Below are 17,271 nucleotides of genomic sequence, written 5' to 3'. Positions count from 1 at the left end.
ATTTGGAATCCTTATTTGCATGGATCAACCAGGGACCAGGTGTGGGAATGTCTATATAAGCCAGCTTCTCCGCAGCTTGTGGAACACACTTGCCCTTTCTACCTGTCATTAGTGCTGCCTCCTGTTAGAGCTGCATTAAAAAAACAAACAAACAAACAAACAAAAAATTAGCGGGAGTGTGATATCCTGGGCCGGTGAGGAGCACATACCGTTTCTGTGACTTTAATGTAGGTGGTTGCGATTACTTAGTAAAACAAGTATGGAAAGCACCTATGATCCAGAGGTAGGAGTCAGGGCCTTGAGCACCAACTTTGAGCACTAAGTCTGTGACCGAAAGGAAGGGGTCTCCAACATCGCCCACCACAAATACAAACCACCTGGCATGTAAAGAACACAGATAAGAGGGACGCTGGGGCTCCAGGTTTATAGTTGAGGGGCGTGGCCACGGCCACTCTGATCTCCTGTTCCGGAACAGGCCTTTGCCCCGGAAGCAGTTTTTTGAGGGACTTTGGGACCCTAACTGAGACTGCAGGGGTACCGTCACCATGTTGCTGTCTGCTGTATCCTGTAAGTGGGGCTGGAGAAGGCAGCGGCAGCGGCAGCGGCGCGGCCTGCGGCGAGTGTGTGTGTGTGTGTGTGTGTGTGTGGGGTGGGGTGGGGTGAGGGGCGGTGACAGGCAGGCCCCGGGACGAAGTGGGGCGGAGTGCGCGCGCCGGCGGGGAAGCTGCGGCCTCGGCCTTCCCAGGCCGTCAGGACTACAGCGCCCGGCATGCCCCGCGGCGCGCGTCTCTGCGGGGTGAGTGGGTCTTCGGGGTCTTTGGGGCTACGGGATCTGGTTGTGGTGCGGAGGGACAGTCGAGTCCACTCAGCGGGAATGGGCTGCGTTCCCCGTCCTTGGTAGGGATGTGTCCCAGAATCACTGGTGGGAGAAACCTCAACTTTAGTCCACTCCCTTGGAACTCTGGAGGGGCAGTCAGGTATTCGAGGTCATATACCTGGGCAGTGAAAGAAGGGCTCTGTACCCGGCTGACTGCCCGGCTAGATTTAGTTTCTCTCCCTCACTTGTTAAACAAGAGGTTAGCTGGTCAAACAAGAGGTTTGTTCCAGTGTAAATATTTGCACCTTAGAAAGAGAACAAATGGAGCAGGTATTGCTCTAGAAAGGTTTGAAAAGAGGTTGTGCAAAGCATGACATCCACAACTGTGTTGGTCTGATTGGGTCTTTTTATCTTCTGTAGAATCCTGACGCGATCCCTGATAGCTAGTCAGTAGTTAACTTGAGTGACAACCCATGGCATGCTTCGTGACTTAAATATTTTTAGTTATTAATGGCATTTATATGAACTTTGAATAAGAAAGATAGTAAATTGATATTTTTCTTTTCTCTTCCAACGTTTCCTTGCTACAAAAAGTTGCCAAGAGCAAGTCAAAGTAAGTAAGTTTTTCTTTTTTAAAAACTTTACTTATTTATGTTACATACCTTAGTTCACCTGCTGCCAATACATCCTTATATTAAACTAAGCATTTGGCCTCAGTTTCCTAAAAGTTGGTTTCAGGACTACTTACTTGATGAATTATTTTGGCCTTATGAACCCTTTCAAAAAATATTTTTCCTCCTGCCCAACTGACCTACTTAAGTGAGTATTCAAATAATTTACTTAAAGGAGGGCTTGGTGTCCTGCTCCTAAAGAAACCATCAGTGTCCCCATGCTCACCTTGGACTACCATCTTATTTGTTTCCTCAGATTGAGGACCAGTGGCTGTTTGGAGCCCACTCCAGGAAATCTAGCAGAACAAGCTGTGATTTGGGTAGACCATAGAGCTTATTTCATTGAGTTTTGTAATCCTTTGCACTCATGGTATAAGCATTTCAAAATAGCAAAGGTTAAAGAACTCATGATGTACCAGAGAGACCATAAATACCAAACTGTTATCTTAAAATTATTATAGACTGAAGATTTGTGTGTGTGTTAAAAATAGGAAAACTCTAAAGCAGCCTTTGCTTGCCACCCAAGAAACATCACAGATCCTTAAGACTAGGTTTTTAAAAAATTGAATTTAGGAAAAACATGTGTATTGGTATCCCCGCCCCAATATCTTGTATTGATTCATATAACTTTTCTCACAATTCAGTTACTCATGTTAGAATTTCTCACCTCCAGAAATCTCTCTCATGCCTTCAGTTTCTCTAGAGCTACTCCCTGCCATTCATGTTCTTTGTATCCTTATTGTGACATTTGTCATATATGTTTTGCCTAATAGACCTTCTCACCTTCCATACTATACTGTTAATTTCTTGAGGGTGCAGATTCAGCCTTCAAGGAGTTTTGTATTTCCCATAGTGCTTTCCACAGAGTAAAACACTTAATAGATTTTTTAAAAAAATCCTCACCCAAGGACATGTCTATTGATTTGAGGGGAGTGGGGTGGGTGGTTATGGGACAGAAACATCAATCAGTTGTTTCCTGTATGTGCCTGAACTGGAGTTGCACCCAAAACCTTCCTTGGTGCGTGGAACAAGACAGCACTCCAACTAACAGCCACCTGACCAGGGCTTAATAAGTTTTTGTTAAATTTTTTGAATGAATGGCTAATTTCTTAATCAACAAATACTGTATGCTTCTTATGTATGAGGCACTGTGCTTAAGTGACATGGAAAGGGGTGCAAAGATGTATAATATTCTTAGATGCTTCATATTCTTTTTGGAATTAGATGAGAAATAAAGTAGCATGGCCTACATAGGAAGACAAGACACATGAAAAAGTACGAACAGTACAAAGTATTAAAAAGTCCAGTGAGGCAAAACATGAACTTTGGAGGACTATAACTTATACGAAATATATGAAGAGGAACAATGTTTTTACATTGTAACAATATAAAAGTTCATTTCACTCTGACTATAGATAGGGCCCTTCTGAGACGGCCACCTTTATGCTTTCCTGACTGACCGCCGATGGTTACCAATACACTTGTAATTTTTTTCCCTCCTGACCTCTGCTCCTTCTGACACGTGGGTGTCTGAGTCTATCCCTACAGTGTGTTTTGATTATTCTTGTTGCTTTGGTTAGGTCATGGCCAAGGCACCGTGTGTAATGGAACAAAGTTTGGGAATCAAAACCACTGAAATTGTGACTTAGAGAAAACTTTGTCTTAGAACTGAACCTTCTTAGGGCCAAGTTATATCCCACAACTAATACTACTATGTAGGGTTCTCAAAACGTGCCATCCATTATGACTGATTTTAATCTATTTCTTCAGCTTCTGAGACCTTACTTTTAAATCCTAGGAACATTCTGGTGAGAATGGTAAGCCAGGCTGGGACAGGTTTCGCCTTCAACGCTAAGAGAAACCGACTACGGGAGAAACTGACCCTACTGCATTATGATCCAATTGGTAAGATTCAAAAAAGTTACTCCACAATAAATTCAAGTGCTTTCAAGTCCTGTTGCTCTTTCCAGACTGAGGCTGAACATTTGGCCGTCTTTTGGCCCTTCAGACACTAGCATTCGTTCAACAAGCATGTATTGAATGTTACTGTGAGGTTAGTTACTATTGCTGGTGCTGGGATATACCAGGACACACTACAGGCTTAGTCCCTGCACTCTTGGCACTTATCTGATTTGGAAGGGAGAGAAAGGAAAAAAATTCAAATTATGCTAAGTGCTCTGTGAAAAACAAGCAGGATGCTGAGATACAGGATAAAGTTGGGAGCAAGTGGGTCTCAATTTTAAATAGGGTGGATCAGGGCCAGTCTCTCCTGTAGAAGATAGTTAACCAGAGATCTGAGGTGAGAGACCAGTCATGTAAAGAGAGTAAGTGGTATTGTTTTGGAAAAAGAAAGAGTTGAGTGTCTTGAGAAGGAGAGGGAATGTTCTCCCGGGATCCTCTGTCTAACAGTGGCCCAGATTTGAGATCAAGAAGTATGGTTTTTATATATTAGTTAAGGAGGGTAGGAAATTTCATTTTCCATGTTATACCATCTGATAAAACACTGTAGTAAGTGGTCACTTTAAATGGTCTCAGTATATAGAAGTACTTGTTCGGAAGGGACACGTGTTCCCAAGGCCAGACTGCACGCTTACCAACAGGAGCAGCACCTGATTGCTGTTGGCAGCCTGTCTTGTTTTTGGGTTTATGAGCAGATTTATGCAAACTAAATGAGCGTACAAATTACTTATTTGAAAACTTGGAGCCATACATTTCAATTTCCTGCCTTTGCTTTTAAACAGTGCCTTTATGATTGCTTCTTAATAAGGGCTGTACTGGGGCTTCTGGGTTGGTGAACATGTGCCGATTCCAGGAGAGTGGCATGCTCTGAGAGGCTCTGGTCGCTCTGCGCCCCTTCCCCATACCTTGCCCATGTACCACCTCTGTCTGGCTGTTCTTGAGTTACTGTCTCCAGGTAGATAGTGTCAGAATTGAGTTGAATTGTAAGACATCTAGTTGGTGATCAGAACTGGAATTGGTACCAGAATCTTATTTCTCCAGATTAATCCATTGTGTAATGAAAGACAGGTACTTAACCTCATAACCAGCTTTTTCATTAAGAACAAGAACTCATGAAGTCTTGCTTCTGGCCAAGATTTTGTATATCAGGAATGAATTTACCTTCCCACCTGAAAGAACAACTAAAGGACAATAGAGTGCTCTCTGAAAGAAAGGAAACAAACTAGTACTTGTGAATGCCCAGACAAAATGGAAAGTTCTGTGTTCTCTGCGTACCTGCACAAGCCTTCATGTCGTCAGATGCTATGAATCCATCCTGACACAAGTGCCTGTGCTCTCCAGGCAACCTTAGTCCCATCTTATAGGTGAGGAATCTGATGTCAACGATCTTAATCAAGGACACACAGCTAAAACATGCGACAAAACAAAGGTTTGAACTCAGGGCTGTCTGACGCCAAAAGCCAGGTCCTGAACCACTTTTATGTAGGGACCTGTTGTTGAGAAATTTCACAGGAGGCTAAAACCCACTCACTACTGCCAGGACCTCTTTTCAGGCATTAGTGCGAATGCTGGCTGACAGCTACCTTCTGAGCTTGTTAAGGGTTTGTTAAGAAGGTCTTTCAACCACTGTTCATTGTGTTGCACTCATCATCTGTCTAAGAAAAATAAAAATAAAGCTCTTTCAAAAAATAAAGGCTGTACCAATGTGAGGAGGCATTTAAGACAGGCTCAGAGAAGCAGTTGTCAGCTTAAAATTGTGTGAGTTCCATTCTTCAACAAATAAAATTCCTTGCTGTTTTTATGGCATTAAAATTTCTGGTCATTCTTTATTGTAATAAAAAGGGAATTCTAGGTTTGTGCCTGATGGTCAGGAGCCTGAATTTCAGGATGACACCTTACATGGTGGAAAATTACTAGAATGCTAAGCTACATGCCTTTGTCTATTTGGGCTGCTGTGACAAAATACTTCAGACTGGGTGGCTTATAAACTACAGAACTTTATCTCTGAGTTCCAGGGTCTGGGAAGTCCAAGATCAAGGTGCTAGCTGTAGTTGCTTTCTGCTGAGGGCCCTCTTGGTTCATAGCCTGTGCCTTCTTGCTGTGTCCTCACAAGGTGGAAGGGCAGTCATGCCCAGTGGGGTTTCTTTTATAAGAGCATTAGTCCCATTCATGAAGGCTCCACCCTCATGACTAAAGCACCTCCCAGAACCCTCAAACCCTCACCTAATACCATAATCTTTTGGGTTTAGGATTTCAGCATGTGAACTTGGGGTGCTTGGGACCCAAACATTCAGACCATAGTAATATGATTTTGGATTGGTGTGGTATTTTTCTTCCCCTAATTTCTTTGTATCAGTTGGTGAAAAGTCAAAGTGATGAACTTTACAATAAAATAGAGGCATACCTTGGAGATCTTCCAGGTTCAGTTCAAGACCACCGCAATATTGCAATAAAGTGAGTCATATGAATTTTTTGGTTTCCCAGGGAGTATAAAAGTCATGTTTATACTGTAGTCTATTAAGCATATAATAGCATTACACGTAAAAAAAAATATATATACATACCTTAATTTAAAATACTTATTGCTAAAAACCGCTAACCTTCACCTGAGCATTCAGCGAGTTAGTCCGTCTGCTGGTGGAAGGTCTTACCTTCACTTTGTGAAAAATGCGGTTATCTGCAAAGAGCAGTAATCCGACACACAATAAAACGAGCTATGCCTATTGTTTTTCTAGCATCTTAGCTACTATAGAGGTTTTTAGGAACTTGTACAACATTAATAAATGTTGATTGAGTAACCTCTATAATATTTTAAGTATGAAGAAGATGTATTGGAATTTTCATCCTTAGTATGGAGGTACAGTTGGCTCTCTGTATTGATGGGTTCTGCATCTGTAGCTTTAACCAACCATGGATTGAAAATATTGGGGGAGGGGAATTATGTGTTTGCCTGCTATCTGTACTGAACATGTACAGACTATTTTTCCCCTTTCATTCCCTAACAATACAACTATTTGCATAGTATTTACATGTGTTAGGTATTATAAGTAATTGAGAGATGATTAAAGCATTAGGGAGGATGTGTGCAGGTATGTGCAAATACTTGAGCATCTGTGGGTTTTGGTATCTGTGAGGAGGGGGTTCCTAGAACTACTGCCCCCCGACCTCCCAAGATATCAGGGGGACTCTGATTAAGAACTTATTATTTGTTGGGTTGATTTTAAGTTTTGAGATTGGAGAAGGATACAGTCATGAACAGCTCTAACCATAAGTTGAAAGTGAGAGAAAAGATTCGTATATAAATTTTAAACAGGTGATTAGAACTTATGTGATAAGGAGTGGTCTGAGCCTTGAGAGCACAACTTTGTCTTTTTTGAAGAAGAGAATGTTCTGGGACAGCAGAATGCCTGGCCTTCTGCCCACCTGTGAAATACTTAGCGAATGCCCTGCAGGCTTGCGCGCTGATCTTTATTCGCCTTGGGCCTGCCCGTTGCTTAGGGCACCAAACACCTTAGCAGTTCTCCCCGCATATTTTCCTGCAGTGAATAAGTGGTTAGCTTAAGGGAAATGTTTTGTGGATCAGCTTTATGAAGGAAATCAGGTAAGGAGACAGAATAATTCTCAATTACTTAAGCATTTCATTGTGTCCACTGTGGCTGGAAGCAGCCTCTGTCCTTTCGTACTCCTTTTCCTCACCTAAAACTAGATGCGAATTTCTGAGGAGGAAGGATTAACGGCTGAGGCATAAGCTTATTAAACTTTGTTAAATGTATGAAGGTTTATCATAAAGAAAATGAAAACGTGTCCGTTTTAATACCTTGGATGACTAAAGACAGCATAGACTTTTAATTGAAGCAGAATAGATTTGGGTTAGATGTAGGGAAAAGAACTTGACAGGTTCATTCTTTTTTGTATTCAGCAGCAGATGTTTTGACAAAATTAATTTATGTTTATAAGCGTGGATAGCAGCGTGTCACTTCAGCTCGGCGAGCACGGAGTGAGTGCTCTCTGTGTACCTGGCGGCAGCCGTGGGAGGCAGAGGGAGTGTCCCTCTCACAGGGAAAGAAACTGAAGGGGTTGCATTTTGAGAAATTTGCCCAGGGACTCAGAGCAGAGAAATGGTAGTGGAGCCAAGGTTTGAACCCAACCTTTGTGACTCCAGGCCTCCTCTTCTTTCTGTTAGTTGGAGCTGAATTAATTTTCCTAGTTTTTCCTTTTCCTTGATCAGAACCTTCCCCGGTGGTCAGCCTAGCATGTGAGGCCATGAAGCCCCACTCTTGTCCCTGCCTCTTACTGCCATTCCTCTCCACCAGATAGATGCCCAGGGACTGTCCTTAACACTTTTGCAAACTCCACACTGCCCAGCTCTGTGGACTTAAGTATTTATTCTTTGAACTGAGTGAATGCATTTAAAATTTTCATGAATAAAAGCCTTGCTTTACTAATCTTCATCAGTCCTCCTGTTCACAGTCACATAATCTCTCCTGATTGGTTATCAGTAAGACAGGTTCCTTCTTTTATCTCTTTTTAGCTCTATGTAGAAAAACATTGGGAAGTATTTCTTGCAATGAATAATATTGTGTGATAGGAAACTATTTTTGTTTTTTACTATCATTTTATGATGCTTTGTAGTCTTCCTTGGCTTTTGAAGGGACTCATCCTACTTATATTTAGTATTAGATGATTTGAAGTATATTAAAAATATCCCTATGTAATATGTGTATTTTATTTTTATTAATATTATAGATAAAATTCTGTTGACTGGTTAATGGTTCTTAAATCCAGCTGCCCATTAGAATCATGAGCACTTAAAAAAAATGTAGACTCCCAGTCCCATTCTAGATCTGTTGAACTAGAATTAGGGTAGGGGTAGAGGCAAGAAGCAGGAATTTACTTCAATAAACTCCCTAGCTAATTCTTGATTATAGACAGTTTGGGAATCTCCTATACACAGTGTCCATTTGCTTATAAAAGAAGGAAAAAACAAAGCTAAAGTCTGTATGGTAGGGACAAATTAGTTGTTACATCATAGTTGTTTGAGTTCCTGGATCTTCCTGGGTGCACTGTTGGGTTTTTTGGCAAAGAAGAATAAGGGTGTGTGTGTGAGAGAGAGAGGGGGTGGGGGGGCTATGACGTTAATGGAGACTATGGGCATTTTATAGGAACTAGGAAAACCTCATTGCCAGGCATCTAGTCTCCAGTCTTTCATCCAGGCAGTTAGCACTTTTGTTTTTGTTTCAGAGAACTGAACTCTTCTATTTATAATTATGAGATTGTGGTTATTATATTAATTCTGCCACCAAACTAGAAAGTCTGTATTTGGGTGTATGCAACCATCTCTGGAAAAAACAGGACTTACTGTGCATTTTACTCTTTCAGCCAGGCTGCCTTTTCTCCTGTGGTCTGCTCAGTTCTTCCTGCTCTTTCCTGGAATCCACCTCCAGTCTGTCCTTGCTTACCTCTTACAAGAGTAGATACTAAGTGGGTGAAGATGTTGAGTGTTTTCCGTCTTCTGCCTGTAATTTTATTTTTTAATTTGAATATTTCACATTGGTTGAAATGTGACTTTGTGGGGTACCAAGGACGCCCTTGCTTGGCTGGACCTTTCCTTTTTTCCTTGCCAGTTTCTCTAGTCATCTTTGGCCTCTGGGATTAAGGAACTGAATTTTGTAAATCAACTCCACCCTCATGTCAAAGGAAAGTAAAGTAAGAGAAAGGAGAGGGCTCAAGGTCTAATGTATTTTTATTAGAAAATGATGATGATACGTCTTGGTTTTCTGCCATGATCCTTTTTTCTCCTCCTATAGTGAAAGCAAAAGTCCTCTTTGTGGAACAGAAGAAAATACGCTCCCTCTAAACAATGGATTGGAAATGAATTTGATTTATAAATGAGAAGACGGAGGGTGGAATCCTGATTCAGAAATTCTGCATCATGTAATGAAAGAAGAGGAAATGACATGGAACCACTGCCTCCTGTGATTTGAAGGCCATTGTGAAGGAAAACAATGCAGTGAAAGAGAGTTCTTCATATTAGGACATATATCACCCTACCACATTTATTTATCTTTCTGGATATTTTTATAGCCCTTAATAAAAAATATTAAAATAGCCTGTGCTATTGTCTCTTAGTGATGTTTTCCACCAGTATTTGAAATTAAAAACATAACTACATTCCTAAAAAATAACCATTGTTTCATGTCATGAAAGAACATTTCTCACAATGGGACTTGTACAAGAGTTTCCAGGCTGTTCCTCCTTGGACTTCACAGAAAAGGCAGAGCCACACTGCAGAGTGTTCTTGAAAAAACTCCCATGTAATAAGAGAGATGGCAAGGTGAACAGGAATGGTAAGAAGGGAGCCAGCCTCAGCCTTCCAACACCAAAGAAACCATGAGAACTTCTATTTGCATCTTGTGCTTAAGTAATTAGGGAAGATGCCATTGGGCTGTATTGTCAACCTCAGGTCATGAAAGTAGTATCTAGGATCTTCTAGGACAACTTTTGACTACTTTATCTCCTAGATTTTTCTTTTTTTAGTAAGAGGCACTGTGTTATTTTTATTTTCATAAAGCTATAGAGAGGGCTCTGGGGCTTGATGTTACCACACAGCTAGCCAGCTTGAAAATTCCACTGATAATCCCTAATGTTTAGATAAGGACTCCTGCCCTACCTGATCTAGATACTGTCTCCCTTAAGCTGTTGTTTCCCACAGATTTTCAAAATGGCCCAGTTTTCTCCTTGTCAAATTTCTGGCTGAAGGTAGGAGTATCGGCTCATGTTTTGAGCTCTACTGGTTCATATCCTGCTCCGCTTAAAGCATTTATGTGGGAGAATGAGAGTGCCCACCATGACCACCGGAAAGAAACCAATAGTTTCACAATAACAGGTGTTCCGTCCGCCTGGCCCCGTCTGTGTCTCCTGAGGAAATGCCCTCTGGAAATGGAATGAGATGTAGACAGTTGTTGAATCTTAGAGGCTTGCGGTGTTATAGTCAGTCAGCTATTTTATGGCATCTTTTGTTAACATTCTGGTTCAAAGCAATAATAGGTGAGATCTTGGTTATTTTTAGATTGAAACTATACATAATGGTGTTGGGTTACAAGAAAAATCTTTCACCTGATCCTATTAGCTAAGTACAGTGCAAAGGGTCTGTGACGTGCATGCATTGCCTTTCAAGTGTGGCTTACCCAGTGACGTGTCTATTCAGCACGTGGGCTGCATGTGGGCCCCGGGTGGTTTCTACATTTTTAAAATATGAGTTGCTGACACTTAAATGTTAGAAGATTTCAACAAACATCCAAAACTTATGGCTTTTCTTGCAAAACCAGAGGCTTGGACAGCACTAAAGCCAAAGCTGAGTATCAGCTGCCCCTCTTAGGAGCTGCTTGAGCCGTCCAACTCATGTGTTGCCATTCCTTTGTGTAACACTTTGTGCTCTGACTCCAGACACTGGTCCGCAACCTCTGCTGTGTGGTGTACATACAGTATTCACGAACTGTTGGCAATAGGAGTTTGCCGGTTCTTGAGTGGTGGTAATGGAATCCTTACTTCTGGTTAGCTCTTGCATGAAAAGCAAAGAAATTAATCACTGTAAATTAAAAAAAAACAAGCTTGAGGATGACTTAGTAAATGAACATAGTATTTGCAAAGAAAGGAGAACAGGACCTTTTATAGTAAGCTGCCAGTTAAGACTGGCCACCCTCAAGTATGTTTTATTTCCAGGTATATTAATTTTGGAGTTAATAGCAATCAGAACAGATCAAGTGGCAGGTCTTTTCTGCGTGGGTAAGATGACTGTGTTCCTGCAGCCTGGACACTGACTGCCGCGATGAAATTGGATCTCTTGAGCATTTCTTCCATGGCCAGATTTGGGTAGTAAGCCAGGTAGAAGGCCAAAGCTCCCACAAAACTGTCACCAGCACCCTGTAATTAAAAGTACAGTTGTGCAGATAAGCATGTAGTCATCTTTTCCTCAGACTTGTATTTTTAAAATATTGAAGTACGCTTTTATTTTAGAATAGTTCTAGATGTACGGCAGGGTTACAAGGATGTGACGAGAGTTTCCATATACCCCACACCCAGTGTCGCAGCTATGGAAATAAAAGCGATACATTGTTAACTGAATTCCGTACTTGGTTCGGATTTCACTGGTTTTGCTAATGTCCTTTTTCTACTCTAAGATCTCACCCAGCATCGCGTATTGCACTTGTCATGTCTCCTTAGACTCCTGTAGGCTGTGACAGTTTCTTAGATATTCTTTTCTTTTTTTGATGACCTTGATAGTTTTGAAGAACTGGTCAGGTATTTTGTACAATGTACCTTAACAGGGATTTGTCTGTGCCTCTCATAGTTAGACTGTGGTTATGGTTTTTTTGGGAAGACCACAGAGGTGAAATGTCACTCCCATCACATCATCTCAAAGGGTATGTACTATCAACATGGTTTATCACTGAGGTTGTTCTCAGTCACTTGGCGAGGGTGGTCTTCGCCAGGCTTCTCCACTGCAAAGTTCCTTTCATCCCTCTTCTCATACTGTACTCTCTGGAAGCAAGTGTGGTCCACACTTAAGGAAAAGGGAGTTATGCTTTACCTGCCCGTGGGTGGAGAATCTGCATAGATTATTTGGAATTCTCTATGGGAGATTTGTCTCTTTTCCCTCATTTATTTATTCAAGTATGTATTTATATCAGTATGAACTCATGGATATTTATTCTTTGGGTTATAATTCAGTACTGCATTATTTATTTTGTCACTCAAATTGTTACAGTTTTGGCCATTGGGAGTTCTTTTAGTTAGCTCTGTGTTCATTTGACAGACCTCCATCATTTTCCTTTTATTTTTTTAGTGCTTTCTTGTTTCCTGACATTATAAGATGCTCCAGGCTTATCTTGTATATTCTCTGTGCTAGCCTAGAATTAGGCATTTTTGTATTAAAAATTAATGCAGAAAGTGGTGAGAACCATTCAGATGTTTATAGGTCACTTGAACAGAAAAGAGAGTCTAGAAATAGACCCACACATGTATGGTCAACTTATTTTTTAACGAGGTACTGTAATTCAATGGAGGGAAGGGCAGCCTTTTCAACAAATGGTGCTGGAACTAATGGATATTTATATGCAAAAACATGAAACTACTTCATACCATCCACAAAAATTAAGTCTAAATGGGCCATAGACCTCAATGTAAGAGTGAAAATAACAAAGCATAGAGAAGAAAATACAGGTGAAAATCTTTTTAACCTTGTAATTTCTTAGGACACCAAAAGCACGGAACATTAAAAAAAATGAATAAATTGGACTTTATCAAAATTAAAAACTTTTGCCCTTCAAAGGAATATCAAAGCACAAGCCACAGACTCAGAGAAAATATTTGCAAAACATATATCTGATAAAGGATGCTTATAACTCAATAATATAATCCAATAAAAATGGGCAAAGATTTGAACAGATACTTCAACAAGAAAGATATACAGATGGCAAGTAAGTACATAAATAGATGCTCAACAATATCAGACACTAGGGAAATGCAAATTCAAAGTAATGAGATAATACTACCTACTTATTAGAAAGGCTAAAATGAAAAGGACTGATTTGGATTAGAAGTGGAACAACTGGAATTCAAACATTGTTTATTGGAATATAAAATACACTTTGGAAAATAGTTTGGCAGTTTCTTAAAAACATTTAATAGACACTTATCATACTCTTAGGTATTTATCCAAGAGAAATGAAAATACATAGTCACCTAGTGTGAATGTTTATAGCAGCATTATTTATAATCACTCCAAATCTGAGACAACCCAAATGTCCTTGAGCTGATGAGTGGGTAAACAAGCTGTGGTGCATCCATAGAATGGAAGACTACTTAGCAGTATAAAGGTTGAACTGCTAATCCAACAATATGGATGAATTTCAAAAGTGTTATGCTAAGTGAAAGAAACCAGACACAAAAGATTATATATCATATTGTATGATTTCATTTATATGAAATTCTAGAAAAGGCAAAAGTCTCGTGACACAAAGCAGGCCAGGGGCTGGAGACTGTCAGTTGCAAAGAGGCTGCACTGGGAACTTTCTGGGATGATAAAAAGTTCTATATTATGATTGTGGTGGTGATCAAATGATTGTAGATGTTTGTCAGACTGCATTGAATCATATACTTGAAATAGTGTATGAAAAATATGTAACAGTAAAGCTGATTTTTAAAAAATGGTAGGGTTAGGGGCATTGAGTCACACAGGAGTATGGATTTTGAAAACCTTGGCAGTATTTCTTAGGTGCCCTGGGCTGAGTGCATGGCTGAGAACAGGCTTACTGTGGGCCAGCCTTACTGAAGTGCTGTGATTGGCATATTGTAACCTACTTGTCCTGATATTGAGAGGCCTAATTCTACCTTTCTTCTGCTATAAATGTTTCTTTTTCTTGTGGCAGAGTGGGCTCTGAAGCCAGACAGATTTGTATTTAAATCTTGACCATGTCACTTAGTAGCTTTGTGACATTGGGAAGAACTGATGTAAATTCTCTGTGCCTTAGTTTTCTTATAAACAAAAAGAATCTATTAATATCTCCCTCATAGGTATCATTCCTTGCTCCACAGTCTTCCCACTCACAATCAGTTAACAGAACTATTAACACATGTTGCTGCCTCTTTTGCTTTTCTGCACACCCGCCCCACAGACTGGGCGTGTTCATTCCATCACTGGTTCGCTCCCGGCCCTTCCCCCACCCCACCTGGTTCTGCCAAGTCCCCCTACTCTGTTTTTGTGTGTAGTCTCAAACCCAGTGATCAAGCCAGCCTTTTAACGATTTCTTGCTCCTCGGCAAAACCCCTTTCCTTCCTTTTTTAAAAGGCCCTGTTTCTTTATGTCTTCCCGGAGTACCCCATTTTGCCATTGCTACTCAAAACACTTCAATCACTGATGTGTTCACCCTAACAATCCCCACGAAAAGATGTTTTCTATTTTCTGTTTGCCTTTGTAGATCAGGGGTATGATTAAATGCTTAAGCCTACATCATGAAAGAGGTCTGCTTGCAATACGGTTGATCCATCCACAAAACGGAGAAGTGATTTATTCAAGGGATGGATTCCAACAATAGGTAAATTGTTAAGAGTCCCATTAAAATTTATTAAGAATCCACGCGTCTGTACTGACATTAAATAAATCAAGGAAAAAAAAATAACAGAGAAGGGAAAATGCATCTTTAAAGAGAATGTCAGCTAGAAAATACAGAAGTTTGAAAATCCCCACTTTGCAACTATCATAGCAAAAACTAATTCAGGCAAGAATCATCAATGGATGCATTAAAACTACTGGATAAAGGTTTGCTGAGGGCAGAATATTTGCAAGCTTAGAAGCCTTTCCCCACAGGTTACCTATTAATTATGAAGTGAAAAAGAGTCACTGTCCAGCAGAGGAACGTGGAGGATACCACCTCGACCAAGCCATCAGCATGTCAACAGGCTCCCTCTGTGGGGCCTTGACAAGGACATAAGGTACTTGTATAGTATTCCTGCCCAAAGTGCATAACCGAACTTGGGTCACAAGAAAGCATCAGACAGACTTAAATTGAAAAAAATTCCATAAAACAATGAGCTTGTGCTTTTCAAAAAATATCAATATCAAGAAAGACAAAAAGGTTGAGGACCTGTTTCATATTAAAGGAGCAACATAAGAATAAAATGCAATACATAGTCTTGGACTGATTCCTGGACCAAAAAGCTATAAAAAAAATTGAGCTATGCCTACAAAATTATTTCAGTGTCAAGTTTTCTGAATAATTATATTTAGTTTTATGTCCTTGTTCTAAAGAGATCTGTTCTGAAGTGTTAAGAAGTACGGAGTCATAATATCTAACTTACTCTCAAATGGTTCATCATAAAAAGGGCAAGCAAAGGGGGAAAAAATGGGACAACTGTAATAGAAAAACTAAAAAATAAATTTAAAATATATTTCTGTATTTTGAGAGACAGCAATTAAACAAATGTGGCAAAATGCTAGTAATTGATGAAACTATGTGAAAAGTATATTGTAGTACTGCAAATTTCCTATAACTTTCACTTTTAGAAAATTAAAAAATTTATTAAAAGTATTATAAAAGAAATTTTACAAAAGAAGTTTTAAAAATCAACATTAGCCACTTTGTGAATTTTCACATTGGTCAGTTTCAGCCTCTGGAGGATCTCCCTTTACTTCTTCATTGAGTGGACATCTACTGCAAGTTGGAGGGAAGTGAATTGTTAGCAGCACTTTCCTGCACTTGGGGACACCCTGTATCATCAAGGCAGTTTCCTTTGCAATGAAAAACTAGGCAGTGACACCCCCCTGCAAGCTAAGGGGACCGGGAGCGACACTTTCTGGCTGTGACAGTGACTGCAGAAAGACTGAGGTCTGGGATATTAGGGCAGCATTGCTGTGATGGCATCTGGTGCCCCATGCCAGCAACATAACTGGTCGCTTTTGTGTTCAACAGAGGACCTTGACGGAGGCAGTCCCACTTCTTGATGACTCCCCAGTAAAGTCCTCACAGAACCATTTGCTTAATTAATGACTGCTGGTGGAGCGACTCTCAGTTGCTCCAGACTCCACCTTCTCACGGTCACAGCAGGGAGACGATGGGGCGGGGGGTGGAGCCCACAGTCCTGTCACAGAGAGGACAGCAGGGTCCCCTGAGTCCCAAACCACAAAGGAGGCTCCTGGCTGATGGGCCATCAGTGCAAAGACATGAAGACCAGTACATGCTAACATGCTACCTTAAATGTCACATCACACAGTGGAAAAGCGCTTTGAGACTGAAGCATGCAGGGCACGGAAAAGGACTGTGGCACCTTCACAGAGGAGTAGAAGGGTAAGGACGGGGTGAACTTTCCCTGTTGGCTCTGCATCAGGAGTCCGCGAAGCTGTATACTTGAACACACACGCAAGACTGACCTCATTTCATCTTGATGATGACTCCCCCCGCCCCCCTTCTGTGAGACCTGAGGGTCACAGGCAGGGAGAGAGGAGGGAAGGCAGGAGATCAGGCTGGAAAGAACCTCCCTCCCTTTTAATGCCTCACTTTCCTTTGCACCTTTCTTAGGACACTGAGGACATTGTACTGTTTTGAGTACAGGCCTGCATACAGTTGGGGGCACTTTGAAAACTCTTTGAGGACAGAGACCATATCTCTGTCCTCTCTGTCTGTCTCATTGTGTCACTCAGTGCTTTGAGCTGATCTGACCTACCGGTCCTAGTTCCATCATATTCTTCTCTTCCTGAGCTCTCTTCCAAGGTGGCCAGGTGACCCCTCAGAACTATTTGGGACATTCTTCTGCCAGTGAAAATGGAGGTCAGGTTGCCACTCACTTCGTATTATTCTCATTGTGTTGAATCTGTTTATACCACAGGGCTTTCAAGTGCCAATAAATTACTCGGTTGTTGATTCACATGTTCATTATAACTATTTTTATACATAGGTATAATTTTTTTTTAATGAAAAGTGCTTTAAAAGTGGAAGCTGTATTGTATCACTGTGATTTTCCTGCAAGTGAAGTACTTTCCAATCAATCATTCTAGGAATAATGGAAACGTTCTCATTGATACAACATGATGGTTTTAACCTTTACTGAAAAGTATTTTTGTGCCAAAAGGGATGATGGCATAATTCATCTTTCTTCAATAGAAATACCCTGGTGGCTACTATTCATTGTCTTCTCACAATGACTTCCTCTTCGGGAAGAGCTGCTCTTACAGAACGGATGGGGCCCCCTGAAATCCCTGCTCTCCTTAGGGCCTCCACCCCCCTGGGCTCCAAGGAGTCTGATCTGCGGTACCGGTAGAGGCGGTTG

General features: G+C 40.9%; 2 protein-coding genes across 4 annotated transcripts in view; one reads left to right on the top strand and one right to left on the bottom strand.

The window, feature by feature from the left end:
• The first annotated feature begins 465 nt into the window (after positions 1-465).
• Positions 466-9,555, top strand: MRPL33 (mitochondrial ribosomal protein L33). The gene is made up of 4 exons (XM_090280996.1): positions 466-567; positions 1,412-1,430; positions 3,287-3,393; positions 9,255-9,555. The coding sequence occupies exons 1-4, from the start codon at positions 546-548 to the stop codon at positions 9,302-9,304; spliced, it is 198 nt and encodes a 65-aa protein (XP_090137122.1). The 5' UTR covers positions 466-545; the 3' UTR covers positions 9,305-9,555.
• A 1,558-nt stretch (positions 9,556-11,113) lies between these two features.
• The window catches only part of RBKS (ribokinase), a 75,120-nt gene continuing 68,962 nt past the window's right edge, over positions 11,114-17,271 (bottom strand). For all 3 annotated transcript variants that reach the window (XM_090280188.1, XM_090280186.1, XM_090280187.1), the window contains one exon: positions 11,114-11,370. In XM_090280188.1, coding sequence (XP_090136314.1) covers positions 11,197-11,370 — 174 coding nt within the window. In that variant the 3' untranslated portion in view covers positions 11,114-11,196. The remainder of the gene's footprint in view (positions 11,371-17,271) is intronic.

Source organism: Furipterus horrens, unplaced genomic scaffold, assembly GCF_987537825.1.
Source record: "Furipterus horrens unplaced genomic scaffold, mFurHor1.1.pri manual_scaffold_6, whole genome shotgun sequence".
NCBI lineage: Eukaryota > Metazoa > Chordata > Mammalia > Chiroptera > Furipteridae > Furipterus > Furipterus horrens.
The sequence above is the reverse complement of the archived record's forward strand: the minus strand, read 5'-3'. Positions and strand labels throughout refer to the sequence as shown.

Bases quoted from the DNA above. Each gene is read 5' to 3' on its own strand.
- MRPL33 (XM_090280996.1), top strand. From the start codon at position 546: ATGTTGCTGTCTGCTGTATCCT. The intron at 3,394-9,254 runs GTAAGATTCAAA...CTCCTCCTATAG, and splicing joins ACTGCATTATGATCCAATTG to TGAAAGCAAAAGTCCTCTTT.